This window comes from Megascapheus bottae, chromosome 5 (genome assembly GCF_031878675.1).
Source record: "Megascapheus bottae isolate mThoBot1 chromosome 5, mThoBot2.hap1, whole genome shotgun sequence".
Classification (NCBI taxonomy): Eukaryota; Metazoa; Chordata; class Mammalia; order Rodentia; family Geomyidae; genus Megascapheus; species Megascapheus bottae.
In genome coordinates, this window is record NC_143513.1 from 82,109,532 (window position 1) to 82,128,302 (window position 18,771).

An 18,771-nucleotide genomic window follows, 5' to 3' on the forward strand; every position below is an offset into this window, starting at 1 on the left:
AATCGTGGCTCAAAGCCAGACAGGGCACTAAAGTCCGTGAGAGTCTTACTCCAATTAGCTACTAGGAGACTGGAAGTGGCACTGTGGTAGGACCGTAGCCTTGAGTTGAAGAGCTCAGGACAGCGCCCAGGCCCAGAGTTTAAGCCCCATGAGTGGAAAAAATCAAACGAACAAAAAAAATAAGAGTAGGTGACACACTGCAGGGGTTGGGGGTCACTGGCAGCCATCTGCGGAGGATAGCAGCAGCCTTGTGGTCAGTGGAGGCCGTTTCACCTCGGTGTGAAGGACTTCTGGATGGATAGAGGTAAGCGGCGAGGCCAGGAAACAGAAGAGCCGTAGCAGCAAGGAGTGAGAGAGGAGGGATGCTTATATTTGAGTATGCAAATTAGTTAGCAGAGAATCTTAACGTGCAGATTCCACCCCAGAGCTGGGCTCCAGCCACTCTCCTAGGTGTTGTAGATGTTGCTAGTTGCAGATTGCATCCTTCAGTGGCAAGTGTGAAGGAAAATTGTGGCGTGGGGAAGAGGCCTGCGTGGGGTCTCCTGGGTCTGGGTCTCTGGATCACTTTGAGTCGTGGAACCCAAATCTGGCTCATTAATTCTCCGTTCATGGAATCTCATTATGAGGCTGAGATCTGAATGAATACCCTCCCAAATATTGGCAGTGGGGCCCGAAGATTCCAGCCATCCCCCACGCTGAAGGCTCTGGTCCCCTCCCCCCTCCCCTCTCCAGAATGAGTGGGCCAAAGGAGAGTGAGCAGAGGCTGAGACAGAACATGTGGTCAAGTGGATTGTGGGCCAGTGAGGCCTGGGGCCTCACGCCTGTAATCATAGCTACTGAGGAGGCTGAGATCTGAGGACTGTGGTTCAGACACACACACACACACAGTCCAAGACAGATGGGTGGATGCTGCACTTGTGATCTTCCTGTGGGTCTGAAATTTTTCAAACAAAAAATTAGCCTCACAAACAGTCCCATTGAGTATGTCAGAAAATATGAGGAGGAATTAAAAAGGAAAAAAAATAATCTCCTAATGCTCTCAGATTAGACATGGGTCTAATGCCGTTTTCTACAATAACCAGATCTCTTCTGTCATGTTGGTTAGACAAGATGGATGGCTGGTGGGTTCACAGCTCTAGAGCCTGAAAGTAACATGGCTAAAGCATTTCTAAGCCCAGAAGGGAAAACAGCTGGCTGAATGCCTTTCTCTGGTCCCAGCACAGCCCGCTTCAGCCCCTTAGAGCAGTTGTGCCCTTGCAAAGACCTGTCACCTGTTGCTCATGGCTGTACCCAGATTGCAGGTTAAAAAGTGTGCTGACCCCAGCAGCCTCAGAAAGTGGGCTCTGAGGGCCTGGGAGTTTGGCCTAGTGGTAGAGCGCTTGCCTAGCATGCATGAAGACCCGGGTTCTATTCCTCAGTCCCATATACATAGAAAAAGCCAGAAGTGATGCTGTTGCTCAAGTGGTAAAGCTCCAGCCTTGAGAAAGCCAGACCCTGAGTTCAAGCCCCAGGACTGGCAAAAAAAAAAATGATTACTTATCCTAGACCACACTCTGGCTTCACTCACACTTTCCAAGTCACCACACAAACAGGCCGCTTTAGTTCTGGCAAGCCCTAGGTGACTTGTTGACTGGGGCATTAACAGTGGCGTTGGGGCCTCTGACCGCCTGCTGGCTAAGGAAGACCTGCCACTGTGACCACCTGATTCCAGGATTGTCAGGGCTCAGTCTGGACTAGAGACTCCTCTGGACCTGCCAGTGTAAATAAAAGTGAGTTCTGGGGCTGGGAGTGTGGCCTAGTGGTAGAGTGCTTGCCTGACGTGCACGAAGACCTGGGTTCGATTCCTTGGTACCATGTATACAGAAAAAGCTGGAAGTGGTACTGTGACTCAAGTGGTAGAGTGCTAGCCTTGAGCAAAACCCAGGAACAGTGCTCGGGCCCTAAGTTCAAGCCCCACGACTGGCAAAAAAAAAAAAAAGTTCTATTTCTCCACATGACATTCTTAGTTGGCTCCCTCAGTCTCTGCTTCAGCACTTTGCAGAAATACAGACGTGGCCTCAGATTCTGTGTGTGGCTCAAGTGGCAGAGCCACCTGCCTAGCAATTACAAGACCTTGAGTTCAAGCCCCCATATTACAAAAAACACACACAGTACATTGAGGGATTTTTGCCTCCAGCTCTATATTAGAAATATATAATTGGTGAATTTTCCAGGCATTCTTAAAATGGGCAAGCTTGAACTCAGGGCCTGAGCACTAGTTCTCAAGGCTAGCGCTCTACCACTTGAGCCACAGCACCACTTCCGGCTTTTCTATGTATGTGGTACTGAGGAATCGAATGTGGGTCTTTGTGCATGCTAGACAAGCACTCTGCCACTTGGCCGAACTCCTGGCCCAAGAGATTCTAAATGTGGTGGCTGGAGTCACACTGTAAAACATGCCTGAGAAGAGTGCTTCCCAAGCACAGCCTCTACCTCTGTGGCATTGACATCTGCCAGGAATTGTTAGAAATGTTGATTCTTAGCCAGGTGCCAGTGGCTCACACCTATAATCCAAGCTACTCAGGAACCCGAGACCTGCGAGTCGAGGCTGGAAGCTATCCTGGGCAGTCTCCATGAGATTTATCCCCATCAACTAGAGCAGACAGCTGAAAGTGGAGACACGGCTCAAGTGCCAGAGGACCAGTCTTGAGCAAAAACGCTGAGGCCAATATCAGCACACCAAAAATCAAAAGGGAAGGAAGGAGGAAAGGAGTAAGGGAGGGAGGAGAGGAAGGAGAAAAATGTTAACTTGGCACATCAGGGGAAAAAGGGTGGAAAAGTGCAGCAGGGGAGCACAGTGGCTGCACCAGACATTGAGGAAAGTGAAGTGTGGGACTGGAGGGAGATGGAGAGAATGTGGAAACAGAGGACACTAAGCGAGAGGCAGCATGTGTGCACGTAGAGACAACCCTGCTGTTTATCACCTCCGAAACAACAACAAAATAAACTGGGGGAAAATGTTAACTCTTGGCTGTACTTAGACCTACTGAACCAGAAACTCTGGGTGAGGCCTGGTGAAGCCGCTCCCTTTTGTGTGCTTCATGCTAAGGCCCACGAGGCACCACCCAAAACAGCAGAAAAGGAGCCATTCTTCAAGCCCCGAGGAGGGAAGAAGGCCCCAGAGCCCTGGGAAGAAGGAAAGAAGGGACATGGCTTCCTCTTTATTGGATGCTTTGTAGATGTCACGCAGGTCTAAAAGTTACACTGCTATAACTATTAAAAAACCAACCAGAACTGGTATGGTTCTGGTCCAGAGATCCAAGTTGGAAGCATAAAGAAATAGGGCGGTGGGCTGGGAACATTCCTCCGACATCACCAAGACCCGAAAACGAGGCTCCACCAGCCAAATCCAGAGCGTGGGCCCGGGCTGACCCAGGCACCTCTGCTGCAACTCTCTCAGGGTGGAGGAGCCAGCAAGGCGCCGAAGGGAAAGCCAGTTGAGTCCAGAGATGGATAGATGGAACCGGAAGGAGGACGGGAGACAGATGGGCACTGTCTTGCTGTCGGTAAGGTAAGAGTGCAGCAGAGGCAGGCTGAGGCAGGGGAGAGGCCGGGGTGGTATTGCAGCAACGTAGGAGTGTGGCCCCAGGGTCCTGTCCTGAGCGATGGTCAGGTGGCACTCCTGACCCAAGCCTAGCTGAGGGCTCACACGTTGTGGGTCCTCTTGGTGAGCTGGGGCTCCTCGTCGATCAGCTTAGACTTGAGGTGCTCCTTGTAGGCCAGGATGTCTCCAGGCCACTTGGTGATTGTCTGCTTCTCACAGACCCAAATTTCCTGTGCGACCTGAAAAGCAGATCCTAGTCTGACACGGCTCTTCTCTCCCCTCCCTCCCCAACCATCCTCTCCTCACCCATCAAGCAGACCTCCAAGCCCCCCATTCTAGAGGTCGAGCTGGAAGCCACTACCACCTCACTCTGGGCCAAGTCCAATCCCCTCCCTCCCTCTACAGGCTTTGCAGTGTCAGTCATGAGGAAGCACATAGCCCGTCCCAGGGCCTTCCTCCAGGGGACCTGTCCAAACACTTCACACGCACATGCTTTTGCCTTTTCTCAATCCTGGGGCTTGAGCTCAGGGCCTGGGCACTGTCCTTGGGCTTTCTCAAGGCTAGAGCTCTGCCACTTGAGTCACAGCCCCACTTCTGGCTTTCTCTGTGTATGTGGTACCAAGGAATGGAACCCAGGGCTTCACGCATGCTAGGCAAGCACTCTACCACTAGGCCACACGCCCGGCCTCACATGCTTTTTCTATCCCATTTTCTCCAAAGCTTCAGAAATGCTCTGCAGCCTTTTTCTTCAATGATACTAGCAGCCCTCTTCCTAATTCAAGCTTTCTTACTACAATAATGGTTTTGGACCAAAGAATCTGCTCCGTGTGGGCCAATACCACCTAGTAAGCCGACCTGCCTCCCAAGCAGCCATGAGGGCATGTGCTCACCACACCACCCCACCTGAGTCCCTTCTCTGAATGCAACCAACATGCACTGAAGTCCCCCCCACGCCCCGCCCCACCTCAACCCAGACACTCTGGGCTGTGCCTCAGGCCACAGCGAACCTCACCTGTTGAATGAGTCTGAAGTCATGGCTGACGAGCATCATACCACCCTCAAACTCATTGATGGCGTCTGCCAGGGCATCAATGGTCTCGATGTCCAGGTGATTGGTGGGTTCATCCAAGAAGAGCATATGAGGGTTCTGCCAGGCCAGCCACGCCAGACAGACCCGGCACTTCTGCCCATCAGACAGGTTCCGAATGGGGCTTACCTGGGGGGACCCAGGCACACAGGAGATGGGACAACCCTCAGCGTGCAGCGGGATACCTCCCTCCCCATTCCCTGGCTCCTCTATCACTATGACTGCACTTTTCTAAAAATTAAGGTTCCGAAAGCCCCAAAAGCACATGCAGGGAGGGTGGGTGGCTCAGTGTTTGCTCTGGACAGCAAGCACGTGCCCTGACTGTTCTGCCAGTGCCTGTCTCACCTCCCATTCTCCTGGCACTTAAGTCCCATGAACTGAGCCAATCCATGACTCCTCTTTTCCAGGTCTGGATCCAGGAAATTGTTTCCTAGATTAAAGTCCCTCCCCGTTAAGTACTCTGGCACAAGGGCAGGTCAGAGAGCAGTGCCCTATCTTTAGTCCCAGCCTCAAAGTGACACACCTGACAACCATCTAGGGGAAGTGTGACGAGTACTCTCAGGGATTGGACTCAGCATGTGGCATTACCAGAGCCGGGGCCTCCCAGCTCCTCTCCCCCCCCCCCCCTGCTAACCTGCTGCTTCCCTGTCAGGCCGTATCGCCCAATGATCTTTCTCATCTCCTCCTTCTCCTTGATCTCCGGGTAGCACTTCATCATGTACTCCAAAGGCGAGAGATCCAAGTCCAGCTGCTCCTGCAAATGCTGCAGGAGACAGGGCCGCCGGTGTGAGGCTGCCTGTGGGCACGGCTCCACCTCTACCCAGGCACCTACCTCTCAGGACAAGAGGCAAGCTGGCACTCCTGGAAGGGCCAGGCCAGTGACGACCGCGCCACCCTGACTGTCCCCAGCCTTACCCCAGGCCCATACCTGGTGGTAACGTCCTATCTTGACGTGGGAGTGCTTCCGGATCATCCCGTCTGTGGGCAGCAGCTGGGAAGGAGAAAGTCGTGAGCAGAGGAACCAACGCCTCAGGCTGAGCACGGCTCAAGGGACTGCTCAGACCACCGCTCTGAGCACTGTGAAAGTATCCAGGAAGATGCACCAAAACGCATGTGAGAAACACCACACCACACCACTGACTGGGGTCAGGAACTAGCTACCATTTCTAGGTCTACTGTACTGGACAATGAGGAGAAGTAGACAAGTGCTGAGACAGACATGTGGCTCCTTCCTCCCTCTGCCTACTGCCCAGCCATTCCAGGGGGCTCAGTCAAACCAAGACACCCTCTTCACGGGAGCAAGCCCCTCACCCACCCCTTTCCATCCACAGTGGCCACATTTCTGATAGCACCGTACCTCTCCAGTAAGCAGCTTCAAAAGAGTGGACTTCCCTGCTCCATTGGGCCCTACCAGAGCCACGCGTGTGTCGAGGTCGATACCAAATTCCAGATTATTATAGATACAGGGCTGAGGTGGGTATGAGATACAAATGATGGGTTAGCAGCTGGGTCCAGCACTATGGAGTCCCACTCACCAGGGGAGCAGACAGGAGACCCAAACTCACTGCCTCTGCCCACCAACCCCACAGAGAGACATTCTTGTCAGGAAGGAGCTCAGAGAGTCATCGTGAGGCCCCAACAGCCACACACGAAAACCTCATCCCTTCCCTCATGGGTCAGCTAACACATCAGGGGACACATGAGGGACAGAAGAGGCCCACCGTGTGCATTCAGAGGTGCCTTGGCCTCCACTTACCCCATCTTTCGTGTACTTGAAGCTCACATTCTGCACCATAATAACAGGGGGAGGGATCTTGCCACATGGTGGGAAATAAAACGACAGAGTCTGCGAAGAGGAGCAGCATCATCAGCCGGGTGCTCTCCCACCCCACACTGTAGCCACCCATGCCCACACCCACTCCACCTCACCTTGTCGCTCACAACCCTCTCTGTCAGTCCTGACGCCATCATTTTCTGCAGTGTCTTCTCCTTGCTCTGGGCCTGCCGGGCCAACTTGGCACTACCATGACCAAATCTAGCAATATAGTTCTGGAAAAGACAGAAAGGGGCTTGGAGTATGTGGACTCCAAACAACTGTAAAACCCCGCCAGAAATGATGACCATCCTTCTTTCTGGCCTGCTCCCGTGTACCCAACTCCTCAGCTCCATCATCTCCCCACCTTCATGTGTGCAATCTGGTCCTGCTCCCAGTGAAACCTCTTCATCTGGTTCTCCTCCAGCTCCAGCCGCGTCTTCACGTACTGATCATAATTACCCTGTAGGGAAATGTACCAGGCAGGGCAGGTGGCTTTAACCCGGTCTCAGTCCCGGTCTCAGTCAGAGTTTAGAAGGATGAGGTGATACTGATTTGGCTATCAGCCTGTGCAGTAAGAAAGAAGGAGGCATGGGGCTGGGAGTTTGGCCTAATGGTAGAATACTTGCCTAGCATACACAAAGACCCAGGTATGTACACACACGCACACACGCACGCACGCATGCACGCACGCACGCACACAGCCAGAAGTGGTGCTGTGGCTCAAACAGTAGAGCTCTATAGCCTTGAGAAAAACCAAGGACAGTGCTTGGCCCTGAGTTCAAGCCCCAGGACTGGCAAAAAAAAAAACCAAACAAAAAAAAAAAAAGAAGGAAAGGAGGAGGCACAACCTAGCCTAGAATGTGACATACTTACTGAGTCTAGCCAAGCCAGACTCTGGGGTAAACCCTTAGTCAGAAGGACACCCAGTGATGGGAGCATCCCAGAACATCACTGTCATACTACCATCACCCCGGAAGCAGATGGACACAAGGACCAGAAGAGCTATTCCCATAAGGGGAAACAGATCAATCAGATTTAGAGCCCAGTACAGCCTGAACAACTGGTATCTGTACTGAAGCTAAATACGCTTTAAAAAGGACTTGCTCTAGAAAATGAAGGGGAAAAAAGATAACTGCATCTAACCATACATCATCTTTATAATAACATTAAAAAAAATACAAGTTTGGGTTTTTTTGGTGGTCATGGGGCTTGAACTCTGGGCACTGTCCCTGAGCTCTTCAGCTCAAGGCTACCGCCCTACCCCTTGAGCCACAGCACCACTTCACATTTTCTAGTGGTTAACTGGAGATAAGAGCCTCAGGCTAAATAGCTAGGATTACAGGTGTGAGCCATGGCACCTGGCTTAAAAATACCAGTTTTTAAAGGGGCTAATAAGTCACATGCTGGAGGCTCTGTATACCTGAAACCATAGCTACTTAGGAAGCTGAGACCTGGAAGATGAGAGGTTTGGAGTCAGCTCTGACAGACAAGTCTAGAAGACTCCAATTAACTTGCAAAATAGATTTGGAGGCACCAACCATGAGCAAGAAAGCTGAGCAAGAGTGGGAGGCCTGAATTTAAACCATGGTACTGGCACACATCATTTTCTGCCATTTCACCATGGCTCTGTGGCAGACTACCTGTCAATAAGTACAAGGCCCCGACAGCAAATTAAAAAAAAAAAAGACAAAAAAAGCTTTGGGTAGTATGTTCATATCTACAATTCATTTGGAAAACAGGTCCAAGATGTACTAAATTTAAAAAGTAATGTATAGAATAGAATTACTATTCTTTTACTTTTTTTCTTTTAGTATTAGGCTTTGAACTCAGGGCCCAAGTACTCCATCACTGTGAGCTTAACTTCCATTCCCAGAATACAATGATTCCTAAAACTACAACTAGGTTTAAAAAGAATTTACATATATATGAAATTTCCTTTTATATTTTAATTTTTGCCAATCCTGGGTCTAGAATTCAGGACCTGGGCACTGTCACTGGATTTCTTTTGCTCAGTGCTAATAATCTGAGCCACAGTGCCACTTCAAGCTTTTTCTGTTTATGTGGTACTGAGGAATCGAACCCAGGGTTTCATGCATACTAGACAAGCACTTTATCACTAAGCTAAATTTTTACCCCGTATATATGAAATTTACTATGAATTTTGCAAGCATGCAGAATTCTGAAAGACAATGTAAGATATTAGTACTTTTGCTGGGCACAATGGCTCATGCCTATAATCCTAGCTACTCAAGAGACTGACATCTGAGGATCAAGATTCAAAGCCAGCCCCGGCACAAAAGGACCTGAGACTCTTATCTCCATCTAACCTCCAAAAAAGGGGAAGTGGGGCTTGGCTCAAGGGTAGGGAAGTAGCCTTGAGTTGAAGAGCTCAAGGACAGCACCCAGGCTGAGCTCAAGCCCAATGGCCCACCAAAAAAAAAAAAAGAAAAAGGAAAAAATAAGAAATTATTACTTTTATGGTGTGCTTAATTATTTTTTTATCTTCCTTTTTTTTGTGACAGGATCTCATGGTGTAGCTCAATCCTCTTACTTATCTCTCTAGTAACTGGGTTATAGGTGCCTTCCACCACACTCAGCTTTATTTTTCATTTTTGTTTTTTTTTAACTATTAAAAAAGCAATGCGCAGCTGGGTGCTGGTAGCTCACACCTATAATCCTAACTACTCAGGAGGCTGAAGTCTGAGGATCATAGTTCAAAGCCAGATGGAGCACGAAAGTCCAAGAGACTCTTACTTCCAATTAACCACCAGAAAACGGGAAGTGACACTGAGGCTCAAAGTAGTAGAATGCTAGCCTTGAGCTGAAGAGCTCAGCTACCGCACCCAGGCTCAGAGTTCAAGTCCCATAACTTATTTAAAAAAAAAAAGAAAGAAAGAAAAAAGGACAAAAGCAAGGCACAGTAGGGAGGTTCTGACACCCTAACCCCACCCCACTATGCTCAGAGAAGTAGATTCTGACTTTTGGGCACCCAAACTCTCCTAAGAGTGAACAAAGCACATGATCAGGTGCAGGACACAGGGCCTTCCCTGACATGGAGTTGTCAACTGCTTTGCCATAAGGCAAGCACATACCAAATGCAGCCGCTGCCAATGGCCTATGCCCTGAAAGTGATGGCATTAGGACTAGAGTAAGTCAAGGCACAGGGCTTCTTGTCACTATTTTTATTTTATAGCAATAGAGAAAAAAGACCTTTTACTGTTGTTTTTGAAGGAGAATGTCAGAGGGTTGGAAAACAGAGGCCCACCTACTCACCGTATAATACTTGAGTTTCTTGTTATGCATATGGATGATATTGGTGCAGACACCATTCAAGAAATCCTGAGAGTGAGACACGAGGACCAGGATACGCTTAAAGCTGCGAAGCCAAACAACCAATCAGGACAGTATTCAGTACTGGGGCAGATCCTTTCCTCTCTTGGCGCCTCAGTGCACCTAGGCCACACCACAGCCTAGTGTACACCCCCGGGGCTTCTGGTGCCTTTCAATAGGATGGTGGTAACAATGATGGTCAAAGGGTCAAAGTGTGGGGCCAGGAGTTTGGCCTAGTGGTAGAGTGCTTGCCTAACATGCATGAAGACCCGGGTTCGATTCCTCGGTACCACATACATAGAAAAAGCTGGAAGTGGTGCTGAGGCTCAAGTGGTAGAGCTCTAGCCTTGAGAAAGTCCAAGGACAGTGCTCAGGCCCTGAACTCAAGCCCAGGACTGGCAAAAAAAAAAAAAAAAAAAGGGAGGGGGGTCAAATTGTAGATGCACACATATCCCTAAGGGTACCTAGAACTGTGGGTGAGAGCTGGAACACAGAAGTATGAACACAAGTATTTCTTTCTGGAAGATACACTAAAAGTTACTGTACTACTAAAAGCTTTTTTGAAAAGCTTGACACCACCATTATTCAGAACTATAGCCACAAAAGAAGCCTGAGCACTCACTCTTCTTTTCCTTTGTTACTACCTCAGGATCTTAAACAAGAGATCCTCTTTACATGAGGTCTTTTTTTGGCCAGTCCTGGGCTTGAGCTCAGGGCCTGAGCACTGTCCTTGGACTTTATCACGGCTAGAGCTCTACCACTTGAGCCTCAGCACCACCTCCTGCTTTTTTCTATGTAGGTGGTACCGAGGAATTGAACCCAGGTCTTCGTGCACGCTAGGCCAAACTCCCAGCCCACATGGTGTCTTTTAAATGAAGGAAAAACAGTTGTTTCTCAAGGCTGACCTGCTTCAGACAATAAGGCCAGCCTACGAGTCCCACCTGGCCTGACTTGGATCCGTTTTCTCACTGCTCTATTCTCTGAGTGGTTCTAGACACTGTATTAAGGCATGCTCACCCCATCACCACCTGCCCACTTACGTCTTCAGTTCTTCTTCCAGCCACACACAAGCGTCCAGGTCTAGGTGGTTGGTGGGTTCGTCCAGGAGCAGCATAAAAGGCCGGATGAAGAGGGCTCTGAAGGACAGGAGAGGAGACAACACCTGTATCATGAGTGCTAAATGGAGGGAGCCTGGCTTGAATCCTGAAATCAGTCTAGGTTTTATACCATAGAGGAAAGGGGAGAAACCAGAGTTCAGAGTTGAGAAAAAGCAGAGAAAGCAGGTGTACAAGCATAGGAATTTAGTCTGCAGATAAGATTGGGAAATGAGTCTTTTATTCTGATACTGTGATTGGAAACTAAGTTGCTAAAAGCAAAATAGTACTAAGATTAGTACTGATAAGGCTGTCTCCTCTAGCAAGGAGAATGAAGAATGCTCTTTCCTTTAAACTGGTGAAGTGTAGGGACCGACTACAGCTCCATTTCCAATCCTGCAGTTGGTTACGACTCTTAGGGAATGTCTTAGACCTCCAGACATCAAATCCCAGCATTCTGCCTGCGGCCTGCTGAAGGAGACACAGCTCCAGGTGAGCCTGAGCTCCTCATCACTCTCAGCAAAGGGAACCAAAGACTCACACAGGCAACCCTTCCGAGGAGTGGGGCTGTCCTACCAACGCATTCCGAGAGAACAGTGGGGTTAAATAATGATCTATTTAGCCAGGGGTCGATGGGAGGTATAGAGCAGAGGATCAAGGTTTGAAGCCAGCCCAGGCAGAAATGTTTATAAGACTCTATCTCTAATTAATAAGCAAAATGGGGCCCAGAGTTTGGCTCTAGTGGTAGAATATACGAAGACCCAGGTTCGATTCCTTGGTTCCATATACATAGACAAAGCCAGAAGCGGTGCCGTGATTCAAGTGGTAGAGCTCTAGCCCTGAGAAAGTCCAAGGACAGGACAGTGCTCAGGCCCTGAGATAAAAAAAAAAGCAAAATGCAGACTGGAGGTGTGACTCAAGTGGTAGTGTTAGCCATGAGTAAAAAAGCCAAGAATACAAGGCTCTGTGTTCAAACCCCAGTACTATTACTAGCGAATCTATTGAGTGCTCTGGTCACTGACAGAGGACCCACCCTGTGTGAAGTACTAAGAGAGCGTACACTATGGTGTTTAGAGGTGTAGCTCTGGGAATGGATTAGGATTTGGTAAGGTTTTCAGGATAGAGTCCCACTAGTAGGTTCTGGTAGCTTTGAGAAGGGAATACCAGCTAGGCATGTGAGCTCATACCTGTAATACTAAAATAGCATGGAAGCTGAGGCCAGCCTGAGCTATACAGCAAAATATGGTCTCAAAGAAATGTAAATAAACAAATAAAAAGAGGGGAGCAGGGCACAGTGGCTCACTGTGCGGGTGGCTCATGGCTGTAATCAGGAGGCTGAGATCTAGAATCATGGTTCAAAGCCTGCAGCCGGGCATGAGACTCTTATCTCCAATTAAGACCAGAAAACTGGAAGTGGCGCTGTGGCTCAGGGGTAGGGTGGTAGTCTTAAACTGAAGAGCTCAGGGACAGCGACAAGGCCCAGAGTTCAAGCCCCATGACTGACCAAAAAACCAAAAATACAAAAAAACTAAAACAGAGAGGATGCATGAATACTTCATCTTGCTTCATGTCCTGACTCAGAACTTTCCAGTGGGGCAGCTGCTATCAGATGTAATAGCCTTGAATATCCAAAACCATAAGCAAAACGAGCCTCTTTTCTTCATAGAATACACAGCCTCAGGTATTTGTTTATATTACAGAGATTCATTATATTACTTCATTATATTATAACCAAGTTGATATAACTAGGCATTCTAGGGGGTTGGAGGTGTTGTTGATCTACAAACTCATTTTGACCCAGGCTTCCACAGGGTAAGAATAACAGACATTACAACAGATATTAAAATTTCATCTTCAAGATACAGTTTCCCTACTCGGGAGGCTGAGATCTGAGGATCATGGTTCAAAGACAGAATGGTTGTGAAAGTCTGTGACTCTCATCTCCAACTAACCATCCACCAGAAAATCAGAAGTGGTGCTTTGACTCAAAGTGGTAGAGCATTAGCCTTGAGCTGAAGAGCTTAGGGACAGAGCCCAGGTCCAGAGTTCAAGCCCCAAGACAACAACAACAAAAAGATATAGTTTCCCAAAATGCAGTAGCAGTACTCACTAGACACTATGTTGACAATGAACTATGGACTTGTAGATGGAGATAGAGGAGGGAGGAGGTGGGAGAGAGTGAGGAAGAGGTGACATTGTAGAAAAAGAAATGTACTCTAACTGTAACTCTTCTGTACATCACCTTTACAATAATAAAATGGCTTTTTTGTTTTTTTGCCTAAGTTATTCCTGATCACTTGTCTCAGCCTCTCAAGTAGTCAAGATTACAGGCATGTATCCAGCTAACATCTTATCTTCACAATTTACAGACATAGGTACACATGTCAGTACTGATATGTACACATATGTACATGTCAGTATAAGAAAGTGCTCAATCACTTGAACCATGCTTTGAGACACATTTTTACAGCAAGAATTAGAAGGACGGACATAACAAAAGTTTGGAAGGGAATCAGGAGGAAAGAAAGAAAAACTGAGGCCAGGAACATAACCTAGTGGTAGAGTGCTTGCCTAGCATGCATGAAACCCTGGGTTTGATTCCTCGATACCACATACTCAGAAAAAGCTGAAAGTGGCACTGTAGCTCAAGTGGCAGAGCACTAGCCTTGAGCAAGGACAGTGCCTAGGCCCTGAGTTCAAGGGGGGGAAAAAAAAAAAGGAAAAGAAAGAAAAACTGAACTCAACTATTTCACCTTCAAGAACTCCTAAACCCTGTGCTGGTAATCTAGCACTGATCAGTCATTCTGGATTCAGCCACTAGCAGCTTACTCTATTCTACAAACTCTCTCCACACCACGGATGCCTGTCTCACTTGACACAGTGGCAGCTAACAGTCCCACTGGAATAAGCCTTCACAAAGGAAAACGCGGAATTCAGGAAGTGGGGGGAGAGGAGGGCAGAACTCACCTGGCAAGGGCAACCCGCATCCTCCAGCCTCCACTAAAGTCCTTCAGCTTCTTGCGCTGCATAGCAGGTGTGAAACCAAGTCCATGCAAAATCCGTGAGGCCCTCATCTCTGCCTTGTCAGCGTCCAGCTCCTCCAGGCGCTCATAGAGTTCCATGAGTTTCTCACACTCCGCTGTGGACACCACAGGGCCATCAGGCTTTGAGTCTTTCTCAGGACAAAGCCCACCCCAGGTCTGGAGTCCTACCGTCCTCGTGAGCCAGCCGCTCAGCCTCCCTCTCCAGCATGGCGCGCTCCGTGTCCACTTCCATTACACACTGCAAGGGGGTCTTGTCACTAGGGGGCATCTCCCGGGTCAAGTGGTAAATGTCGATGTGCTCAGGGATGGGCACCTCACGCTTCCCGATTGCAGAGAGCAGCATGGACTTCCCTGACAGGAGAGAGGGCATTTGGCTATTTCTCTACTCTTCCTCTTATGCCCTTCCTCAGCATATCTTCCTCTCCTCATTCTTTCAATTCCTCCTACTCCCCATTCCTGGGATACTCTTCTAGTGAATTTTCATTTATGACAAACAGCTCTCCCACACCACTACCCCCAGCCTCCTCCCCCCCCCCCCCAGATCTTCCTGTACCTATTGCAACAAGCTACTTGGAGCACTTACCACATAGGCTCTGTGTTGCTAATTCCTGTTCTTTGGGCTCATCTGGTTTGCCACCATAGGGTAAACTTCTTAATTTGTACACAGCTAGAAACACCGATGGACACATGTGCCAAGCAGAAAAATCTACCTTACCTTCTAAAGAACTCACCAATTCCATTTAAGCCAATGAGGCCATAACGACGGCCGGAATTTAACTCCAGTTTGGTGTCACTGAGCAGCTCCTGACCATGAAAGGTGAGTGAGAGGTTGATAATGTGGACGTCAGTACTATTGGGGTGAGAGGCCAGGACGCCAGTGACAGCACGAGCAGCAGCTTTCTTCATCTCAAAGTCCTCTAGCTCCTTGGTCAGCAAATCCACTTCTGGGGACAGAAATTCAGTTACGGACAGGGGCAGTAAGACCAGACTTAGCACTTGCACTAGTAGGCAGCTCCTGAAGGACTGAGCACTTAGAGGTTTCAGGAGCCTCAGAGAGTGTAACACACACAGCCGTCCCACATCTGCTCCCTTGGACAACTTCACTTTGTAGCAGCCTCATCTTCTGAACATAATATAATGTCCTTATTCTTAATGTCCTATTTGCTCCCATTCTTGTTCTTTTTTGGTGCCAGTACTGGGGTTGAACTCAGGGCTTGGGCTAGTGCTTGGGTGGAAAAGATAAGGGAATTAGATCCAAACAGTACAAGAATGATGACTCAATATTTGAGTAGCCAATGCTATGAACATGGTATTGGAAATATAAACACAACCACATAGACATAAAAATTTATGACATAGATTCATATGTATCTATGACATACAAACCCTCAGCCTACTTTTAATTATGTTCTAAAATCTAAGTGCCAGGGATTATATATAGATTCCCTTCTTGAATACTTGTTTGTTAAACACATCATTTGAAATATGATGTAAAAATCAATGTTAATAAATTCTTTAATTAAAAAAAGATAAGGGATAGTAAGTATCCATTTCACTTCCGATTTTTTTGGTGCTTAACTGGAAATAAGTTTCACTGTTTTCCTGCCCAGCTGGCTTCAACCCTGAGATCTAAGGGAACAGCTAGGATCCCAGGTGAGAGTCGCTCTGCCTGGCTTCATTCTCATCACTCTTAACTTCCCATCCTTCACTATTCTGTCCAAGAATAAAACTTCTTGGTCTGGTTGACTTATCACTTATCTTTCTCTTAGAATTAGAGACTTTCAGGACTGGGAGTTTGGCCTAGTGGTCGAGTACTTGCCTTGCATGCACAAAGACCCAGGTTTGATTGTATCACATACACAGAAAAAGCCAGAAGTAGTGCTGAGGCTCAAGTGGTAGAGAACTAGCCTTGAGAAAGTCCAAGGACAGTGCTCAGGCCCTGAGTTCAAGCCCCAAGACTGGCAAAATAAATAAATAAAATTAGAGACTTTCATACTACTCAACTCACCAATATGTACATACATACATACATACATACATACATACATACATACATACATAGACACACACACACACATACCTACATACATACACGCACACATCTGGGGCTTGCTCGTTAGGTAGGCTCTCTACCACTTGAACCACTTTGGCAGAAATGTCTAATGTAGCTTGTGCAAACATCATAATATTAGAATTTCGTATGTGAAAGGACAGAAATGTGGTCATTATTAATGGGACAGTGAAGGCTGGGGGCTGACACCTATACAGGAGGCTGACATCTGGGGATGACAGTTTGAAGCCAGCCCAGGCAGTAAAGCCCATGAAACTCTTATCTCCAGTTAGCCAGCAAAAAAAAAAAAAAAAAAACCAAAAGTGGAGTTATGGTAGAATGCTAGACTCAAGCACAAAAGCAAAGACCCTGAGTTCAAGTCCTAGTGCCAGCACAAAAAGGGGATGGGGGGAGGGAGTGGCAGCACTGTGGCTCAATCGGTAGAAAGGTAGCCTTGAGCCGAAGAGCTCAGGGACAATGCCCAGGACCAGAGTTCAAGCCCCACAACTGACAAAAAGGGGGTGGGAGGTAATGAGGAGTCAAGATAGGACTGTAGAGGAAAATTTTAGGGGGCATGGAGGAGACTGGAGTTAGACTGAGAAGGGACTGAGATAATCACTGTTGGCATAGAGCAGGGAGCCATGTGGTAAGAACCTAGTATGCTATGCAACCACGTTTAGGAATATCAACTGAGAAAGGAGCAGGGAGATGACTCCCTCTTCATACACAGTGCAACAACTACTGTCTGGGTGCTCACTTGTGCTGCCTCCTTGATCAGTAAGAGGGTGGCATGAGCCCCAGCTTTCACCCACATACGTGTATGTGTGTTTCCGTTTAGTTATTAATGAAGTGCTGAGTCTGGGGCTTGAACGCAAAGGCCGAATACTACCCTGAAGCTTACTCACTCAAGGATGGCATTCCACCACTTGAGCCACAGCTCCATTTCTGTAAGATCTTGGTGCCCAAGCTTTCTTTGAACCACGACCCTGAGATGTCCGCTTCCTGAATAGCTAGGAAAACAGGTGTGACACACCAGTGACCAGCTTTTTAATTTTTTTTTTTTGACTCGTAACACAGGATGACATTTGAGATCTTCCTCTTTCAGACTTCTCGTATTGGGATGATAGCACTCACCACCATGCAAGCTGTATGTATTCCTCAGTGACCCAACAGCTAGATTCTGACTGTGGCTGAAACACATTAAGTCTTAACAACAAAACCAAGAAGGCACTCCTTAGGTCATTTACCTGTGGTCTCTCTGCCATTGGCCTCACTCCTTTCTTCTGCCACCTGTGGTTCTGTGACAGCATCTCCGTTTTCTTCATGCCCCTTTTTGGGCCGCTGTCGAGCTTTGGCGGCTTCCTTCTTCTTAGCTGCCTTCTTCTTGGCCAAGTCGGAGGGCATGGTGTTGAACCACAGGCGTAGATTTCTGTTCCTGCACGGAGTCTGAAGGAGGGCAAACAGATAGTGCCAAAATCCTTCATTTATTTACTGGTGGAGGTGCCCGAGCCCTCTCCATCCCTTTCTGGAATTTTCCAAGGCGCCTCTGTCCCACGCCTCAAGCTCTGCCCCAACTTCGCCAGGGTTTCTCACGCCGGGTCTGACTTCCAGCTGCTCTTTCGGTGTTGACCTCGCTCCCCCCAGGCCTCGTCCACCACTTCCCGGAAGCGGCTTCCTCCGCTCGGGGAGCGCGCTGCTCCCAGGGCCTCCAGCGCGGGCCCCGCTTCTGCCCCACTCTCCGGTCTCCCCACAACTTGGCACTCCGCACTCGCACTCCGGCCAGCCGCTTCACTTTCCAGGTTTCCTCCTCCCGTGTGTCCGGGCTTGCTCTCCCCTGCCCCCCACCCCCGTCATCGCCCAACTGCCGGGCCGGGCCGGTTCTCGGGGCGCCCTCGTCCTCTCCCGGCGGGTCCCCTCAAAGTCTCCGCACTCAGCCCCCCTCTTTCGCCTCCCCACGTCCCGCGCGTCAGCTTCTCCCCCAGGCCTTTTCTCCTCCCTCGTGGCCCGCGCCATCCCGGCCCGGTCCTCTCTTCCTCGTCCTCGGCCTGCCCTCGCGGGTCGGCGCCCTCCTCCCCCAGCGACCCTTTACCTCAACTCACTGGGCAGCGCCGCTCGGCCTCTGTCGCAACAGAGCGGCTCCGGGAGCTCCTCCGCGTGCGGCCGGCACAGCGACCAATCACGGCGTCAGGAGGTGGTCGGCGCGCCGTCGCGGTGCTCTCTGGGAAATGTAGTCCTTGACTTGTAATAGCGAGGCGAGGACTCCGCCTTGAGAACTACGACGTATCCCAGGGTCTTCGTGGGAACCTCCTGACATCATCAGAAGGCGCGAAGCTCGGGTTAAGAGTCGGAGTCTGCGAGTCCAGGAGTCCTTTCCTCGCAGGCGGGCATCAGGGCTGGCAACTGCGAGTCCCGCCTTGCTCCTGGACGAGCTGGCTGGGCCTGCAAGACTTTGCCCCGCCTCCCGGAGACCTATCGAGCTGTGAGGAAACCACGGCTTTGAAGGTCGGCCTGACTAGCTTAGCCATCGCGTAATGTGACTACAGTTCCCAGCCCGCCCCACGCGGGAACGGATCCGAACAATGGGGCAGAGGCGGAGGGCAGGGCCGGGGGTGAGGGGTCCTGGGCCCCGGGGACCCCGAAAACGGACCGGCGCGGGTGATGCCCCCGGAATCTCGTTGTGGGAGATATGTCTTCGTTTGGTGAAATCGAAATTTTAAAGGCTGATCCCTTGGTAACCAAACTTAGAAGATGCCAACGTCGTCCGTGA

The 18,771-nt window shown here is 49.2% G+C and overlaps 1 protein-coding gene across 2 annotated transcripts; it reads right to left on the minus strand.

The window, feature by feature from the left end:
- Positions 1–3,170: 3,170 nt before the first annotated feature.
- On the minus strand, positions 3,171–18,315 carry Abcf2 (ATP binding cassette subfamily F member 2). 2 transcript variants are annotated; one of them, XM_090333557.1, is made up of 15 exons: positions 18,104–18,315; positions 17,252–17,450; positions 14,686–14,898; positions 14,123–14,305; positions 13,878–14,049; positions 10,857–10,952; positions 9,760–9,862; positions 6,851–6,946; positions 6,600–6,719; positions 6,427–6,516; positions 6,028–6,138; positions 5,599–5,661; positions 5,305–5,433; positions 4,596–4,799; positions 3,171–3,822 (listed from the first exon to the last, which is right to left on the minus strand). In XM_090333557.1, exons 2-15 carry the CDS (start codon positions 17,406–17,408, stop codon positions 3,685–3,687), a joined length of 1,875 nt encoding a protein of 624 aa, XP_090189683.1. In that variant the 5' UTR covers positions 17,409–17,450; positions 18,104–18,315; the 3' UTR covers positions 3,171–3,684. The 2 variants fall into 2 exon arrangements, with proteins under 2 accessions (XP_090189683.1, XP_090189682.1); XM_090333556.1 differs by having other exon boundaries at positions 18,094–18,315.
- Between the last annotated feature and the right edge of the window lie 456 nt (positions 18,316–18,771).